We start from the raw sequence: 17,379 nt of genomic DNA, 5'->3' as shown, positions 1-17,379 counted from the left end.
CTAAGAATAGAGATAGAGACACATTTGAATTTTTGAACTCACGAACAGAAAGGATTTGACCGGATTGTAATTCTTCTGTGCTGGATCTTAGGACTCAATTGTATGATCGGGAGTGTGTGTCCAACTAGTAAATAAAGATGTAGCAAAAATATCTTCATTTGTTTATTTATTCATTCCAACAAGGGTTTTATACCTCTGACACATGAAATAAATGAGTAAGGAATAGTATAAACAATTCAAATTCTGGGGAATTAACACAACGAAAATTTCTCTTGTCTACCTACTATTCAACAAAAAAAAGTTACACTCTTTATTTTGTGTCCATAAATCTCGTTTCCTGTAAAAGATGTCGAAAAGTGGTCATCTGACAAAATTTTTACTATGATATCACAAATATTCGCTACAGTAACCTTTCGTCAGGAAGAACAACAAATTTCAGACAAAAAAAAACCGGAAAAATCGAAGAAGAATCTTCAAAAATGGCTCAAAACCCTAAAAAGATTTGAAAATTTTGCAAAAAAACTGAAGAAAAATAGATATTTTCTCTCAAAAAAACAACTTTTCTGCACTAAAAATCTTGAAAAAAAACTTAAACTTTTCCAAATTTCAGATTTTTAGGAAATTTTGAATTTTTATGATTTTTCAAAAAATGCCACTCTTCATATTTTTCTGCAGAAGAAATCTGTAAAATCTCGAACAATTCAAAATTATAATTTTTTTTTTGTTTCCAGAACAATTTCTGGCAACACGACGCTCGTATCGCGATGAGCAGTGAGATCTCATCAAAAGGCTCTCCATCTGAATTCTCGAATCAACGAGGTCGTGAACAACAGAATCTCCAATCGATCCGTGCCTATTCCACGTGGCGACAGAAGAACACGAATCTGAATACAGAACTAGAATTGAGTGAAGTCGATGAGATATTCGCTATCAAAAAGAACATTCTGATGGATGTGACCATATTTTTGAATTGTTTCGTAAAGGATGGCAACTTGATTCAAACGCCTGGACAGTGGAAAAATTGGAAGTTGCCGCCAACGAATTCGGATGAGAAATGGCAGATTCCGGAGGCGATTCAAATGTTCTGGGAGCCAATTTTACATTTGGTCTTCAGTCTGAAAATCAGCTCTGATATCATTATAGCGTTCTTGTGGAGACTTCGAGAGCAGAAGATTCAAAAATCGTCGAAAGATCAAGTCATGTCTTGGGTTCGAATGCTCGTCATGCATTTTTGTAAGAAACTGTAGTCCAGGGTACAGTAGTCCTTCTTATTTCAGCTGACCAAGATGTGATGACTGCTGATGATTGGTCCAGAATACTGGATCATTTGCTGCCTGTCGCCAAACATTTCAATACGGAATTCATTGATGTGTAAGATGTGTTTTTTTCAATTCAAAATGTGTAGAAAAATATTTAGATTCATACAAATTTCTTAAAAAATTCGAAAAAGCGAAAAAAAACTTTTGAAACATTCTCGAATTCATTTTGGAATTCCCGCCAAATTTAAGCCAACTTTAAGCTAATTTTCAGCCATTTTCAGCCTAAAAGTTTCGGATATTTCTTTGGAATTTTCGGACTATTTTCAGTCATTTTTAGCCATTTTCAGCGAATTTTAGGCTAATTTTTAGCCAATTTTCAGCCATTTAAGAGCCAATTTTATGCTAATGTTAAGGCCATTTTTTAACCAAATTCAGCCCTTGCTTGTCTGAAATTTGATGGAATTTTTTGTCTGAAATTTGATGGAACGGTGTTTGGTTACTGTAGATTACTGTAGAAAATTCTTGTAGTTTCTTTTATCTGCAAACACAATCACGTCAAAATGCACAAAAAACTACAAAAGGAAAATAGTGTTCTACAGAAACCTACAGTAATCAAACACCGTAATATCGAATTTCAGACAAAAAAAATCGAAAAAAAAACCTTTAAAAATAGCTGAAAAATCTGAAAACGGCTAACAATTTTGCAAAAAATCAGGGAAAAATCAATTTTTCGGAGTTTTCAGTTTTGGTGGGAATCAAAAATATTAGCAATTTTCGAGGTTTTGCGATGTTTCTCGACATTTTTGTTTCTCTAAAATTTTGCTCCTTTAAAGGTGGGGGGAGATGAAAAAAATATTGTTCTCGAAATTTCGTTTAAATATGCCCCTCGAGGAGTTGAACGTGTGGGGCGAGGATTGAGGGTGCGGCGCCGCTACCGACTGAGCTACACGGGCAAAGAGAAAGCGGTCGCCCGATTGCATACATAAAGACGAGGACGACAGCTGTACGCAGAGTGGCGTTTAGCGTTGTACACCGTCACGGTAGAATGCATACTCTGGCCCCAAAAATCCCCCGTAAAATCTCCTGTCCCCCCACCTTTAAAGGAGGCCAGACACGAAAGTCTACGGAGTTTTCTTGGAGCGAGAGTATGTATTCTAACGGAAAATCGTGCGATTGCGACCAATGCGCGCTACGTGACGAGCATTTATTTTTTTCAATATACACTAGATTTCTTCACTGTTTGGCAATTACTCCCTACTTTTTCTTGTTATTCGGTCATTCTATGATGTCGCCGCATGAAAACAGAAAGAAAAACGAAAACGAACTGATGGGAATCGAACCCGCGATGCGCGACTGATAGCCAAGCGCGCCCCCCACTACACAAGGCGCTTGTCGTCTGCTGCCGCAAAAACGATTATGAAACGAGAAGTTGGCGCCGCTTCGAAGAACGGTCGCGTTCTTGCTTGTACAGTAACAAGGAGTTATGGTTTGGTGTCCATTGTTATTTTCTGACTGTACTAGGTAATATATCAAAAAACTAGAATTTTGAAAATTTTCATGTCTGGCCTCCTTTAAAGATTTCAAAAAAAAATTTTCAGTGTGATGAGAAACTGCCCGAATCTCTCCCGAAAACGACGCCTTCAAGTCCATCGAATTCTGGATATCTCATTTGACAAACCCGGCACGTCAACGCCTTCAAAAAGTGCTTCTTCAGAAGTGAATAATTCCACAACGACGCCTTCTAGAAATGGAGGAATTCACACTGTCAACGATCTTCAACAACTTCTGAAGTCTCGTACGAAGAGCAGCACGTCTTCTGAAGTGTCGGCGGCTTCGCAGAGAAACGAAGCGACGGGGATTGAGTTGTGTGATGCTGAGGATTGGGTTGATGTTCCGTTTGGGTAAGGGATAGAATTCGAGATCCTTCAGAACCTCAGTATCTTAGAATTTCGGAATTCCAGAATCTCAAAATTTCAGAAAATCGGAATTTCAGATTTTGGGGATCTAGAATATGAAAATTTTTGAATCACAAAATCTCAGATTTTCAGAATTTCAAAATCTTAAAATTCCAGAATCTCAGAATCTTGAAATTTCCAAATTTTTGAATTTCAAAATCTTAGAATCTCAGAATATTATAATATTAGAATAATAGAATCTCAAAATCCTCCATTTTCGAAATTACAGAATCTCAAAACCAAGAAATTCTAAAATCCTTGACACCTAGAACCTAGACCTAGAATCTGAAAAGCCCGGAATCGCAGAATTTCCGAGTTATAGAAACTCAGAGGCCTAGAATTTATAATACCAAAATCTCAAATCTTCAAAATCTCAGAATTCTGAACTCTCGTAATACTTCAAATTCAAAAACATTCAAAATTTCGAATTTTTTCCAGAATGGCCCCCGGTCAGCGTGTCGAGACCTTCACCGTAGTCGTCGACGAATCATCCGACAATAGCCGAAAGAGAAAAGCCTTCGACGCGGCGATAATCCTGGATGACGAAGACTAGAATTTCCTTTTTTTCGTCGATTCTTTTACTATTATAGAAATCTATTTGTTCTTTGTTCTTAAAAATATTAATTATCATAACCACTTTTTCTTCTTTCCCCGTTTTTTAATCCCAATTGTTGACCTGGTTTTTATTTCGTTGTTCTTTTTTTCAAAATATACCGTAATCACTCTAATAGAACGCCACCCAAACCATCAACTTTGAACTCATATATCTCCATTCCTGTTAAAGATATCAATGTGGGTGGCGCTCTATTAGAGTGTTTACGGTAGTTTCTTTTCCTCTCAATGTGAAATCCATTTTTTTTCTCCTTCTTCCTCGAAAAAATACATGTTTCAATTGTTCTATATGTGTGCTCACTGAGCACCAACTCAAGAAACAAGAGGAGGGAAAGACTTCTGCTTTTTGCGAGTTTTGTAGGCTACAAACTATGGAATAGGGTGGGGGAAAAGTAGGCGGGTTGCATTGAGGAAGAGGATGGTTTGATTTTTGAGCACAATTTTTTTATTTTTTGCCTGGAGCATTTTTTTTAAATTATTTTTTTCAAACTAAATTTTTTTTTTGGGCTCGGAAAAACTAAGAAAAATTTCTGAAATATTCGTATTTCAATAGAAATGGACTTTTTGATCTAAACGTTTTTAATTTTTCCAATTTTTGAATCCCCAATTTTTTGGTTTTTTTTTATTTTTCCAATTTTTGAATCCCCAATTTTTTGGTTTTTTGAAATTTCAATGGGTTAAAGAAATCGGAGATTCTAATAATTTTTGAAACCTAGAATCTTAAAAATCCAAAAAAAACCGAAATTAGGGCTAAATCATGAGATTTTAGATTTTTTGAATTCCAAGAAAATATCTAAATCTCAAAATTCAGAAATCTGAGATTCTAATAATTTTTGAAACCTAGAATCTTAAAAATCCAAAAAAAAATACATTTTTCTCTAACTTAAATTTGAACATGATTTGTAGAATTCCAGTAATCTTGGAATTTTAAAATCCTGAATTCTAGAAATCTGTCATCCTAAAAATCTTTAAAATCCAAACTGCAATTTTCACCCATGTTTTCGGACCAAAAAATTTGAAAATTTTGAACTTCTAAAATCGAAGATTGTGAATTTTCAATTTTTAACTAAAAATATAATGATCCAGGAATCTCAGAGTTAAAATAATGTTTTCACAACCAAATATACAGAATAGACTCGAAAGGCTCAACTTTCAGCCAATATATCTCGGCTCCTGGGTAAGATATCAAAACGTGATCAACTGATAAAATGTTTATCATAACATCACCTATATTTTAATAGTTTATAACTTTTTGATATCATCTACAGTAACCGAGATATGTGAGCTCAAAACTCACAAGTCGACGCTTGCCGGCTGAACTACACCATCGGTTGCCGACCTCTCAACGTTAACCCAGTTTATCTCGGTTATTGTAAAAGATATCAAAAAGTGAAAAACTAACAAAATAATTTTGATTTTATAATAAACATTTTGTCAGTTAATCACTTTTTGATAAATTTTTCAGGAACCGAGATAAATTGGCTCAAAGTAGGCTCAAAGTACAAGTCGACGTTCGCTGGCTGAGCTACACTGGGGCTGCGGTCGTCTTACCTCAAAGACAAATTATCTCGGTTCTTATAAAAGATATCAAAAACTTGTCAACTGATAAAATGTTCATCATAATATCACCTACACCTACATTTTACCAGTTTATTACTTCTTGATATCTTTTACAGGAATCGAGATAAATTGGCTCAAAGTTTACAACTTGGGCTCTTGTCGGCTGCCGACCTCTTAACGTTGACCTAATTTATCTCGGTTTCTGTTGAAGATGGCAAAAAGTGGTCAACTGATGAAATGTTTCTGATACTATGATAAGCATTTCATTAGTTGACCTTTTTCTGACATCTTTCACACAAAATGAGATATGTGACCTCAAAATTGACGGTTTGGAGGGCATTGATAGCTCTTTTAGGAACCGAGGTAAATGGGCTCAAAGTTATTGCGCACTTCTATTACAGGTCCTAACATTGCTGGTACGTGACTATTCCAAAACTCTTCTTCTTCGTTAATCGTTTGATTTTTAGTCTTATTATCCTCCTTAATCACCCTCTCCATGCTCTTTTTCTTGTTCCACGCGGACAGTACACTTGAAACATTTCCGTCCCCTTCTTCCCCTGTCTTGTCTGTACGGGAGCATTAATTCGTCAGAGTATTGTAGTTGGTGAAGAGTTTATTTGATTTTTGGAATGAGCAAACATTCGGAGAGAGAGTTTGTGAAGAAGTGGAGACGCAGAGAAAGAGACGAAACCAGATTTACCGTTTTATTGGTTTTTCAGACTAGGCAGGAGAAATGGCAATTGTCACCTAGTTAATAAGTTGGTGTTGTACTAGAGTCTAACATGGGAGGAGCAATTTTTCGGACGTTTTCTGGAGATCCTTTTCATTATTTTTGCCAACAGTAATTTTTTCTCCGCGAGTCATTTTTATCTACAGTAACCCTTTTGATATTCGAATATCTTTCCCTAAAAATTCGTCCACTTGGAATCTTTATATCTCATTTCCTGTGAGAGAAATCAAAAATCTGTTAACTGATAAATTGTTCGTCATAATATCACTAAAATTTTATCAGTTAACAAATTTTTTATATCTTTTATAGGAACCGAGATAATTGGGCTCCAAGTGCGCCGGATTGAACCGCGAAGCTGAGTCGGTTGCTTGCATTTTGAACGTAGTTATCTCAGTTACTGTAAGAGATATCAAAATTTGGTCAATTGATAAAATGTTTATCATAATATTACCAAAATTATACCAGTTGACAAGTTTTTTATATCTCTTATAGGAACCGAGATAATTGAGCTCAAAGTGGAAGTGTAGGATGGCGTTCTTTTAGAGCTGTCTTTCCCCTTATCTGTTTATCCAGATGTCTATATTTTCTGGTTCAAACTACGCATTTTTTTTGTTTCCCTGGGAAAAAAACCCGACCGCCACTTGAATGAAATAGACAATGATGTCGGATCCCCGTGTAGCTGACTAATGAAACATTGATTTCTTTCTTGTAGCCTTGAGAAATCTGTCTGTGTATCTGTTTGTCCGGCATCACTTCAATTTACTTGAACTTCCAGCTTTGAGCTCACGTATCTGGGTTCCTATAAAAGATATGGTAAATCTGTCGACTAATAATTTGTTTCTGGTGTTATGATAAGTAATCTATCAGTTGAAACTTTTTTGGTATCTTTCGAATGAACCGAGATATATAGTCTCAAAGTTGACGGTTCGGGTGGCCTTCTATTAGAGTGTGTTCTCCGGTTTTTCTCTTGAAAAAACAACAAAAATAGGTCACTACTAAAAGCTCAGAGGTCTAGAAAACTATACAATAGTTGTCAAGGGAAACCTGAGCAATAGGGTCCAATGAAACATTCATGAGCACATTTTGTATGCCTCCAGGGGGCGGAGCATTTGTGTTGTTTAGTCTAGTAAGAAGGGATAGGCACATGTTATGAAAAAGTACATATTTCGGGACGTTTTAGTTTTAGTTTCAGCTTTTCTGTATTACCGTATACACTCTAATAGAATCCCCCTTCCTTCAGACTTTCAACTTTGATCCGATATTTCCTGTAAAAGATATCAAAAGTTTGTCAACTGATAAATTATTTATCAGATTTTCAAAAACATTTTGTCAGTTGATTACTTTTTGATATCTTTTACAGGAATCGAGATAATTCAGCTCAAAGTTAAGACAACGGCAGCCGACAGTGTAGCTCAGTCGACAAGCGCCGATTGTCCACTTTGAGCTTATATATCTCGGTTTCCGTAAGAGATAAGAAAAAGTGGTCAACTAAAAAAATACTTTTTGACATTATGAGACACATTTGGCAGTTTACTACTTTTTGATATATCTGACAGGAACCAAGATAAGTTGACTCAAAGTTATGTATCTGAACTAAATCTTGAGCTCTTCCCAACTTGAAATTTGATACTATTAATTTTAGTAAATTTTTGCTTAAAGGTGGGGGGACAGGAGATTTTACGGGGGATTTTTGGGGCCAGAGTATGCATTCTACCGTAACGGTGTACAACGCTTAATGTCACTCTGCGTACAGCGGTCGTCCTCGCCTTTATGTATGCAATCAGGCGCCCGCTCCAGTTTCGCCCGCATGGCTCAGTCGGTAGCGGCGCCGCACCTTCAATACTCGCCTCGACAAGTTCAACTCCTCGAGGGGCATATTTAAACAGAATTTCGAGAACATTATTTTTTCATGACCCCCCACCTTTAAAAATGCAAAATAAGAAACATATTTTAAAGCTAAAAATCCTGATGCTAAAAACCCCAAAACCGTTTGGTTACTGTTTGGGATGTTACCACTGAGCAATGACCACTGAACTACCTTTTCCTCTTGTTCTATTTGTATTCAGTTTGTGTCTTGAAATAGAAAGGCTCACGGAAGAAGAAGCAGAAACATTTTTTGTGTTCTCTTGTCACAAATGACACAAAACATAAAAATTTCCGGGAAATCACAAAATTAAGTAGTATATATCGGGGAAAGGGGTTTTCCTGGTCAAGAAAACAGGGGAGGGGCTCTCAGTTATTAGAATAGGGGTTTTAAAAATCGCTTTACATAGACAACAAAGTTGTAATGTCCAAACTGTCAACTTTGAGCCCATATAGCTCATTTCCTGTAAAAGATACTAAATGGTAATCAACGAAAATTTTTAGTCAGTTGACTTGTTTTTGATATCGTTCACGGGAATCGAGATACCGTTAAACCTGTATTAGAAGGGCCGGCCCTTCTATTTTGTCAAGGTAGCCCCGGAGGGCCTTTGTATCACAGGAGTATGATACAGGTTTTACGGTAATTGACCTCAAGGTTGATAGTCTGAGTGGGCTTTTACGCATACTAGCGACCGGGCCTTTGCCGGTATATTGGCGGGCCTCGCCATAGTTTCTTTCAGAGACAATATTTTTAAACCAACTAAATTAGATATGATAGAACTTGATCACACTGTAAAACATCTACGCCATTTCTCCCCTCTCCTGGTGTAGCCTTCATGGCGCAGCTGTGTGCGTGCGCAGCCATTGAGCGGAAGGCCGCTGGTTCGGTTTTGGTGCCGGCCAACCTTTCATTTGAAAACCCAAAACCGGACAGACTGACACCGGGACCAACAGACGCGTCTAGCGTTTTATATATAAGGAAGATACTTTGAAATTGTCAGACAAATCTAAATATTCCGAACCACTTTGTAGTCTTTTAAACCAAACTACCGTATTTTCTTTAATAGAAGACCACCCGAACTGTCAACTTTGAGCTCAATTATTTCGGTTTCTTCAAACGTTATCAAAAATATGTCAACTGATAAAGTGTTCATCACAATATCACCAATATTTTATCAGTTGACAAATTTTGGATATCTTTTGAAGGAACCGAGATATTTGAGCTCAAAGTGGCCGGTACTGTACCTGAAACCTGAAAAAGCTTTTCAAAGTGCAAATTATTCCAATCCCTAAAAGTGTTTTGCTCTTTCAATGCAAAAATACCCTTTGCCCTTTGCCCTTTTACCCCTCTCCCCCTCTTCCCGTTTTCCTCATTCATCCTATTAGTCTAGTCTTCATTTGTCCTCTCGTCAGTCCATCCTGTTTCCTCCAATGCTCAACAACTTTTCTCTTATTCCCTTGTCCTTTTTCTTGTAGAAAAATCATTTCTTCTTGCTCTTTTCTCTCCCCTTAACATTCAAATATTTGCTCTCTCTCCCCTCAATTTGCCCACAAAAATCTTTTTTCACTTTTTGTTACATAATAATGTTTTCAATAGTTTGGGACAGGTGTCAATTGATAAAAATTTCCAAAAAAAGGAATTTCAGGTAAAAAAGGAATGCCAACTTAAGGATTTCGAAAATGATAGGACCCGAATTCAATATAACACACCCGTCGATCTACCGTACTTCAACTGCAAACCCATTTATACTTGTGAGTCTTGGTTGAAATTAAACTATTTTTACAGTACCACAAATTATTTCTGTATTCCCTCTAATAGAAGCCCACCCACACGGTTAACTTTGAGCTCAATTATCTCGGATCCTGTGAAAGATATCAAAACCTTGTCAACTGATACATTATTCATCATAATATCACCTACATTTTATCAGTTGAAAACTTTATTGATATATTTTACAGGAACCGAGATAATTGAGTTCAAAGTTAATGGTTCGGGTGGGCTTCTAATTGAGAAGGTACGGTAGGTAAATTCCAACGACTACGACTAGTGGTCCCGAATTGTCCAATTTGTCTGAAAATTTCAGAGTGTACTAAACAAAAATAGTGCTTCATTTTTGTAATTGACGAGATAAGAGGTTTTGAACTGGCACAACTCTCGATTTTGGTTATTACACTCTGACTGTCCATTTTGAGCCAATTTATCTCGGTTACTGTAGGAGATATCAAAAAGTGGTCAACCGATAAAATGTTTTTGATGTAATGATAAATATTTTATCAGTTGGCCACTTTTTGATATCTTCCCTAGGAAATGAGATATGAAGGTGCAAAGTTGACTTGTCGGCGCATTCCGGCTGGCGTACATGATCGGCGGCCTACCTCTCAACTTTAAGGCAGTTTATCTAGATTACTGTAAAAGATATCGAAACGTCGTGAAGTCATAAAATGTTTATCATAATATCGAAAACATTATGTCAATTGACCATTTTTGATATCTTGCATAGGAGCCAAGAAAATGAGCACTTTTCTCAAATTTTGGATAATTTCAGCTAAAATTTTGAGGTTTTCTGATTATAACTTATTTCAAGCTGATTTTCAGGTTTTTTGGTTAACAAAAACTGCATTTATTTTCAAATTTCACATCGAATAGTATATAATAACCATGTTTTTGTTAAAAATTTTTTTTTTTTAATTTCCTAAAAAAATTTTTTTTAATTTCCTAAAAAAATTTTTTTTCCAAATAAAAATTTTTCCGAAAGTGTGAGTTTTTAGAAGTTAGACTGTTTCAATGAAAAAAAATTGAGAGATTAAATGATAATTTTTCAAATTTCAGGCAGGCCTAGTGTATGAATCAATTCCGCATTGGGTCCGTCGATATGCCCGTCTCCGACCCGATTACTCATTCCCATCAACATTGATCTCTGATTTCAAAAGTAAGCCTCTTTTTTTTCTCTTTTTCAGATTTATAATCCAAAATTTCAGAAATTTCTCTTTCCAATGCCGAACTTTACACTGTCCTCATCCTGGCTGCATTCTTCACAATTTTCCGTTATTATTTGCAAATTCGATTAGAGGTATTATTCAATATTAAATGATAAGCTAGCGATATGAAGAAAAAATAGAAAAGTCAACTTTGACCCGGTTTCTGTAAGAGCTATCAAAAAGTTGTCAACTGATAAAATGTGTATCATGATATCAAAAACATTTTATCAGTTGACCAATGTTTGATATCGTTTAAAAGAAGTGAGATAAAGTGGACCAAAGTTAAGAGGTCGACAGTCGAGTAGTTCAGCTGGAAAGCGCCGACTTCTCAACTTTGGGCCAATTTAACTCGGTTCCTGTTAGTGATATTGAAAAGCTGTCAACTGATAAAATGTTTATTATAATATCAGAAACATGTTGCTAGTTGGCCACTTTTTGATATCTCTTACAGTAACTGAGATAATTAGGGTCAAAGTTAAGAGGTCGGCAGCCGACATCACGATCAGCCAGCAAACACCGACATGTGAACTTTGAGCCAATTTATCTTGGTTCCTGCAGAAGGTATTGAGAAGTAGTCAAAATAAACTGTTAGGGAGGCTTTCTATGACAGGTTCCACAATTTCAGTTTTTAGGTACTTTTTAAAAAAGTTTAAAATCATAATCTGCTACAGTAGTTTGAAAAATTTCTTCAATAAAAATCCTGAAATTTATTAAGAAAAAACGCCAAAGACATATTCTGAAAATTTTCAGTCATGGACCCAACAACACAATATCTATCCCAGGTTTGCACACAAGGTTCCAGAATCATTCTGGAAATTGACTTATTATGGAACCGTCTGGATCTTTGCATTTTATTTTCACATGTGTGTCGAGTCGCATGATATTTTCGAGGATCCGCTGTCAATGTGGATTGGTGAGATTTGCTGACATTTTGCCTTTTCAAAGCGTTAAATTCAAGCCCGTATATCTCATTTCCTGTAAAAGATATCAAAAAGTGGTCAACTGATAAATTATTTATCAGAATACCACCAACATTTTGTCTGTTGACAGATTTTTAATATCTCCTATAGGAACCGAGATAAATTGATCCAAAGCTGAGAGATCGGCATCTAATCATGTGGCTCAGCCGGCAAGCGCCGATTTGTTAAATTTGAGCTTAGATATCTCCTTACCTGTGAAAGATATCAAAAACTTGTCAACTGATAAATTATTGATCATAATATCACCAACATTTTATCAGTTAACATTATTCTGATAGCTCTTATAGGAACCGAGATAATTGAGCTCAAAGTTGGCAAGTCGGCGCTTGTCGGCTGAACTACACCGTCGGCTGCCGACCTCTTAAATTCAAGGCAATTTATCTAGGTTACTGTAGAAGACATCAAAAAGTAGTCAACTATCAAAACATTTTTCATAATATCAGCAACATTTAATCAGTTTACCACTTTTTGATATCTTTTAGAGGAACCGAGATAATTAAGAATAACGATGACTGGTTGGGTGGGCTTCAAGCCGGAAACTCTGAAAATCCATTTCTAGCTTCGTTAAAAACGTCAGACTTGATATCCTTAAAAACAAAAATGGTTCCAGAATGGGAATCAGGCCAAAAACCCAAAATGCACTGGCAGGTTCAAATAATCTATGCTGTGCAATCGGCGTTTTATATCCATTCGATTTATGCGACACTTTTTATGGATTTGTGGAGAAAAGACTCTTGGTTGATGTTCGTTCATCACTTTGTCGCACTTGGATTGTTGTTCTTGTCTTATGTGGATAAGTGAGTAAATTTCAAAACTTCCGTGTTTAAAAGATCAAGATTGAAGCCCTAAAAAGTTGCTACACTCTGATTGTCCATTTTGAGCCAGTTTATCTCGGTTACTGTAGGAGATATCAAAAAGTGGTTAACTGATAAAATATTTTTGATGTAATGATACATATTTCACCAGTTGGCCACTTTTTGATATCTTCCCTAGGAAATGAGATATGAAGGTGCAAAGTTGACTTGTCGGCGCATTCCGGCTGGCGTACATGATCGGCGGCCTACCTCTCAACTTTAAGGCAGTTTATCTAGATTACTGTAAGAGATGTCAAAAAGTGGTCAACAAATAAAATGTTTCTGATATTATGATAAATATTTTATTAGTTGACTACTTATTGATATCTTTTTTTAGGAAATGAGTTATAGAGGTTCAAAATCGACGGAGGTTTTTTGAGAAAAAATATTTGAAAATCAAAAAGGATTACTGTAGGGAAGGATCTATTAGAAAATGCAATTTCTGAATTTCCGAAGTTTTGAATTCCCGAATGTCTGAATTTTTGGATTTTTGAATTTTTGAATGACTGAGTTTTTGAATTTCTGAGATTTTGGATTTCTAGGATTCTGAGATTCTGTAATTTTATGATTCTGATAATTCTAGGATTTTTCGAAATCAGGATTGTTAGTTAAGGATTACTGTAGTGCTTCAATTCAATCTTTTTTCCAGTTTCACACTTCCCGGAGTGCTTGTTCTATTCCTCCATGACAACTCAGATGCCACTCTGGAAATCACAAAACTCTCATTTTATCTCAAAAAACGAACCAATGGCCAATACTACAAATACTACTTCCTAATGGGAAACGCAGCGTTCATCCTGTTTGCCATCATTTGGGTGATATTCCGTTTATATTGGTACACATGCAAATTACTGTATGCCACTATCTACGGAGCCGTTTATTTGGGACCACAGGATGCACCATTTTTCCCGTTGCTTGGAGCAATGTTGTTGATTATTTTTGCTATGAATGTCTATTGGTTTAATGTGAGTTTTTGAAAAATCGTTGTTTTGTTCGGGTGAAAGAAAGGCAGATATGGGTTTATGAATCGTCAACTTTGAGCCAATTTATCTCAATTTCTGTGAGAGATATCAAAGAGTCGTCAGCTGATAAAATGTTCATCATAATATTAAAAATATTTTATCAGTTAACTGCTTTTTGATATCTTTTACGGGAAATTAGATATATTGATTCAAAGTTAAACGGTTTCGGGCATTCTAATAAAGTGATAAATGAAATTAGATAAACTTTTGAAAATTGATCGAACTTTTGAAGATTTCAGATTTCCAATCAATAATTGAAGCTTGGGAAAGTCCAAAAAAAAAATAAATAATTTAACTAATTTTTCAGAATTTCAAACTTTTCGTTCCGTCTGAAAAAGCTTGAGAAGTTATATTTTTCTGAAATTAAACAAAAGCATTTGGTCCCATGGAATATAAGGAATTTTCGTTTTTTTTTTCGCGAATTGTAATACTTTTTCAATTGAAAAATCATATTTTTAGCATATTTCTTCTACAGTTTTTTTCTGAAATTTTTAACATTTTTTTTCCGATTTTTCGCGGAATTTTGAATATTTTCCTTGCTTTTAAACGAAAAAAAAAGCAAAATAGAGCGATTGAGCTACTATTTTGGTCTAATTCCTTGAAAATTCGAATATGGGCGGAGCTTAGGTCCGGCAGCGAATTCTTTAATTGAGCTTTATTTTTCGGTATTATTTTCTGGCCTATTTTTTCTCGATTTTTCTGAGAATTTAATCAATTTATCGACAATTTTCATTGTTTTAATGCGATTTTTCGCAAAAAGAAAATTAAAAAGCTTTTAAAAGGCTTTTTAAAAGATCGATAAAATTCATCGAAAAATCGATAAAAAAGCCAAAATATGGAAGTTTTTATTACAAAAAACCGGCAAGTCGCAAAAAAAATCACATAAAAACTATGAAAATTATCGAATCCGATTTATCGACGAATGTTATCGACTTTTCTATAATTTGCCATGTTTTCATGCGAATGTTTAGCGTTTTTTCGAAAAATCGAAAAAAAAGCCAGTAAACAATTACTAAAAATACATGCGTCTTTAATAATTTTTTACCGGACCTAAGCTCCGCCCACCCTCGAATGTGTTTTATTCAAAAAATTCTAAAATTTCGTCAAATAGATAATGATTTCCCAGTTCATCGCCCGAATGATTTGGCGTGTCGCACTGACCGGCGAAGATCCAGAAGACAATCGAGAGTGGGATACGACGGCAGTTAGTGGTCTGAATCAGCAGAAACTCGACGAGCTGGCCACCGAAAAGTGTCATTTGAAGCCGAAGAGTGTGTAATTTATTGACTTTTTATGAATAGTTTGTATATTGTTAATCTCCTCTTGTGCTGTATTATTCTGCTGTTCATTTTTTATCGCTTTTCAAATAAATATACTTCATAAATAAAGGTCTGACGGGCAACAATTACAATTTAGGCATTCAAATATTTATAGAATTTTCGGAAAAGTTGTGCCATCTCCGCGTAGTCGGCAATCTTGATCGCATCCTCAACCTCACACCACTTCCAGTTCTGATGCTCATGAGACAGCGTGACATCATCTGGATTGTTGAGAAGGGCAAGCCAGTATTTGACGGATTTTGGCTTTCCTTTGGCCTAAAAAATCGATAGAAAACATTATTTCTTCCATAAAATAATCTCTCTACCTCATAATAAAGTGTCTCATGACAATCCTCATGGATCGTCAGTTGCTCCTTATTCAAATTCGCCTCTTCCTTCGTCTCTCGAATCGCCGCTTGCCACTCATCCTCTCCTGGATCCACGTGTCCTTTTGGTGGGGTCCAGTGGTACGGTGGGTAGGATGCTTGGAGAAGCAGAAATTCGATTTTCCCAGCCAGCTTACGGTAGATCACCAGTCCGGCAGCCTTCACAACCATCCTGGAAAACGGGATTCGCGATAGAAACGACGAAAACTTTTTCAGAGGAAGTTCGTTATAATTCGGGTACGATTTCGGAACTAACGGCAACTAAGTAACCTAAAAATATTAATATTTTCCGGATTTTTTATTTTGGTTTTCAATGATTTTTGTCGAAATTTTTGAAAAAATCGGCGAAAATCTGTGAAAAATTTAGCGATTTTTTGCAATTTTTCGAAAGAAAAATCTATATTTTCTTCGATTTTTTGCAATATTTCTAGACCATTTTAGGTTTTTCAGCCATTTTCAAAGATTCTATTTTGATTTTTCTGAACTTTTTAGTCTGAAATTTGATGGAACGGTGTTTGATTACTGTAGAAAACCTAATTTCCTTTTGTAGTTTTATTCTGCAAACACAATTTTCACGTGATTTTGCTTGCAAAAAAAAACTCCAAACTACAAGAGTTTTTCTATACAGTACTCCACAAAAGTTTGATTCCACCCTCAGTTTGTACTGAAACACCTATTTAGGTCAATGTTGGTGAAAAGGTGTCAACATGAAAAATAAGGGTCTCCCTTCAAAACCTACGTACGAAAAACTTGGAGCCATCAACGTGATCCGGAAACGAGAAACCGGAAAAATTCCGAAAATCACGTTTTGGCCGATCCACAAAAGTTTAATTCCACTCTGAAAAAGTGAGATTTTGGAGGTTTTGAAACTCTGCGACCTTTTTTTGAAGGCCTGAATTTGAAGAATTTTAAGATTCTGACCCCCATACACAGAGACCATTATACACGGTTACTGATATCCGGATTCCGGATGTCAGATATCCGGATTTCCGGATTCCGGAATCAGGATTTCCGGGTTCAGAATTCCGGATTCCGGTTTTTTTGGGTTCTGGATTATGTTTACTGAATTGTGTGTAGTGGATTTAGTATATGTACAAGGATTCTGTGTTCCGGATTCCGGATGATGGATTCCGGTTTCCGGATTAGCTTTCTGAATGAGTTAAAGTGTCCCGAGAATCTGAATTTCAGGTTTTCTTGACAAATAAGCGTTTCAGAAAGTTTCTGGGCAGTTACGAAAGCTTCTGAGGTTCTGAAGGATTCCGAAGGGACCTGGAATTCTGGGAGATTCTCCAGGATCATGAGAAACGGCACAGTAGATTGCGTTCTAACTACCACGACCTCCGAAAACACCAACGTGCATGAAGACGATATTCCAATTCATGTTTCTACTCCAAAAAGACGAAATTCCGAGACGATGAGTTGATAGTCGGATCCGGTCATCTTCTTCGAAACAAAAACTGTTTGATTGGACCTGCTGACGAGATTGTCGTCCTTGCCATCACGCCTTCATCAGTGAAACTTCTTCACGAGAATCTTATTTTTTGTTTTCGGAGGTCGTGGTAGTTAGAACGCAATCTACTGGGCCGTTTCTCATGATTCTGGAGAATCTCCCAGAACTCCAGGTCCCTTCAGAATCCCTCAGAACCTCAGAAGCTTTCGCAACTGTCCAGAAACTTTCTGAAACGCTTATTTGTCAAGAAAACCTGAAATTCAGTTTCTCGGGACATTTTAACTCATTCAAAAAGCTAATCCGGAAACCGGAATCCATCATCCGGAATCCGGAACACAGAATCCTTGTACATATTCTAAATCCACTACACACAATTCAGTAAACATAATCCAGAACCCAAAAAAACCGGA

At 36.1% G+C, this 17,379-nt stretch overlaps 3 protein-coding genes across 3 annotated transcripts in view; 2 read left to right on the top strand and 1 right to left on the bottom strand.

Moving 5' to 3' along the window:
- Positions 1-3,767, top strand: part of CBG13636 — a gene marked incomplete at both ends in the record, with an annotated part of 4,665 nt that extends 898 nt beyond the window's left edge. The window contains 4 exons of the mRNA XM_045241293.1: positions 732-1,233; positions 1,278-1,371; positions 2,858-3,160; positions 3,653-3,767. Coding sequence (XP_045095214.1) covers positions 732-1,233; positions 1,278-1,371; positions 2,858-3,160; positions 3,653-3,767 — 1,014 coding nt within the window. The remainder of the gene's footprint in view (positions 1-731; positions 1,234-1,277; positions 1,372-2,857; positions 3,161-3,652) is intronic.
- Positions 3,768-9,659: 5,892 nt separating this feature from the next.
- On the top strand, positions 9,660-15,093 carry Cbr-lagr-1 (the record flags this gene model as incomplete). The annotated part of the gene is made up of 7 exons (XM_002640451.1): positions 9,660-9,731; positions 10,810-10,909; positions 10,959-11,050; positions 11,709-11,871; positions 12,549-12,735; positions 13,442-13,757; positions 14,941-15,093. 7 exons carry the CDS (start codon positions 9,660-9,662, stop codon positions 15,091-15,093), a joined length of 1,083 nt encoding a protein of 360 aa, XP_002640497.1.
- Positions 15,094-15,226: 133 nt separating this feature from the next.
- On the bottom strand, positions 15,227-15,690 carry Cbr-ndx-4 (the record flags this gene model as incomplete). The annotated part of the gene is made up of 2 exons (XM_002640450.1): positions 15,227-15,409; positions 15,460-15,690. 2 exons carry the CDS (start codon positions 15,688-15,690, stop codon positions 15,227-15,229), a joined length of 414 nt encoding a protein of 137 aa, XP_002640496.1.
- Between the last annotated feature and the right edge of the window lie 1,689 nt (positions 15,691-17,379).

This window comes from Caenorhabditis briggsae, assembly GCF_000004555.2.
Source record: "Caenorhabditis briggsae complete genome, chrI, whole genome shotgun sequence".
NCBI classification, from domain to species: Eukaryota; Metazoa; Nematoda; class Chromadorea; order Rhabditida; family Rhabditidae; genus Caenorhabditis; species Caenorhabditis briggsae.
Note: the sequence above shows the minus strand (reverse complement) of the source record. Positions and strands in the feature narration are given on the sequence as shown.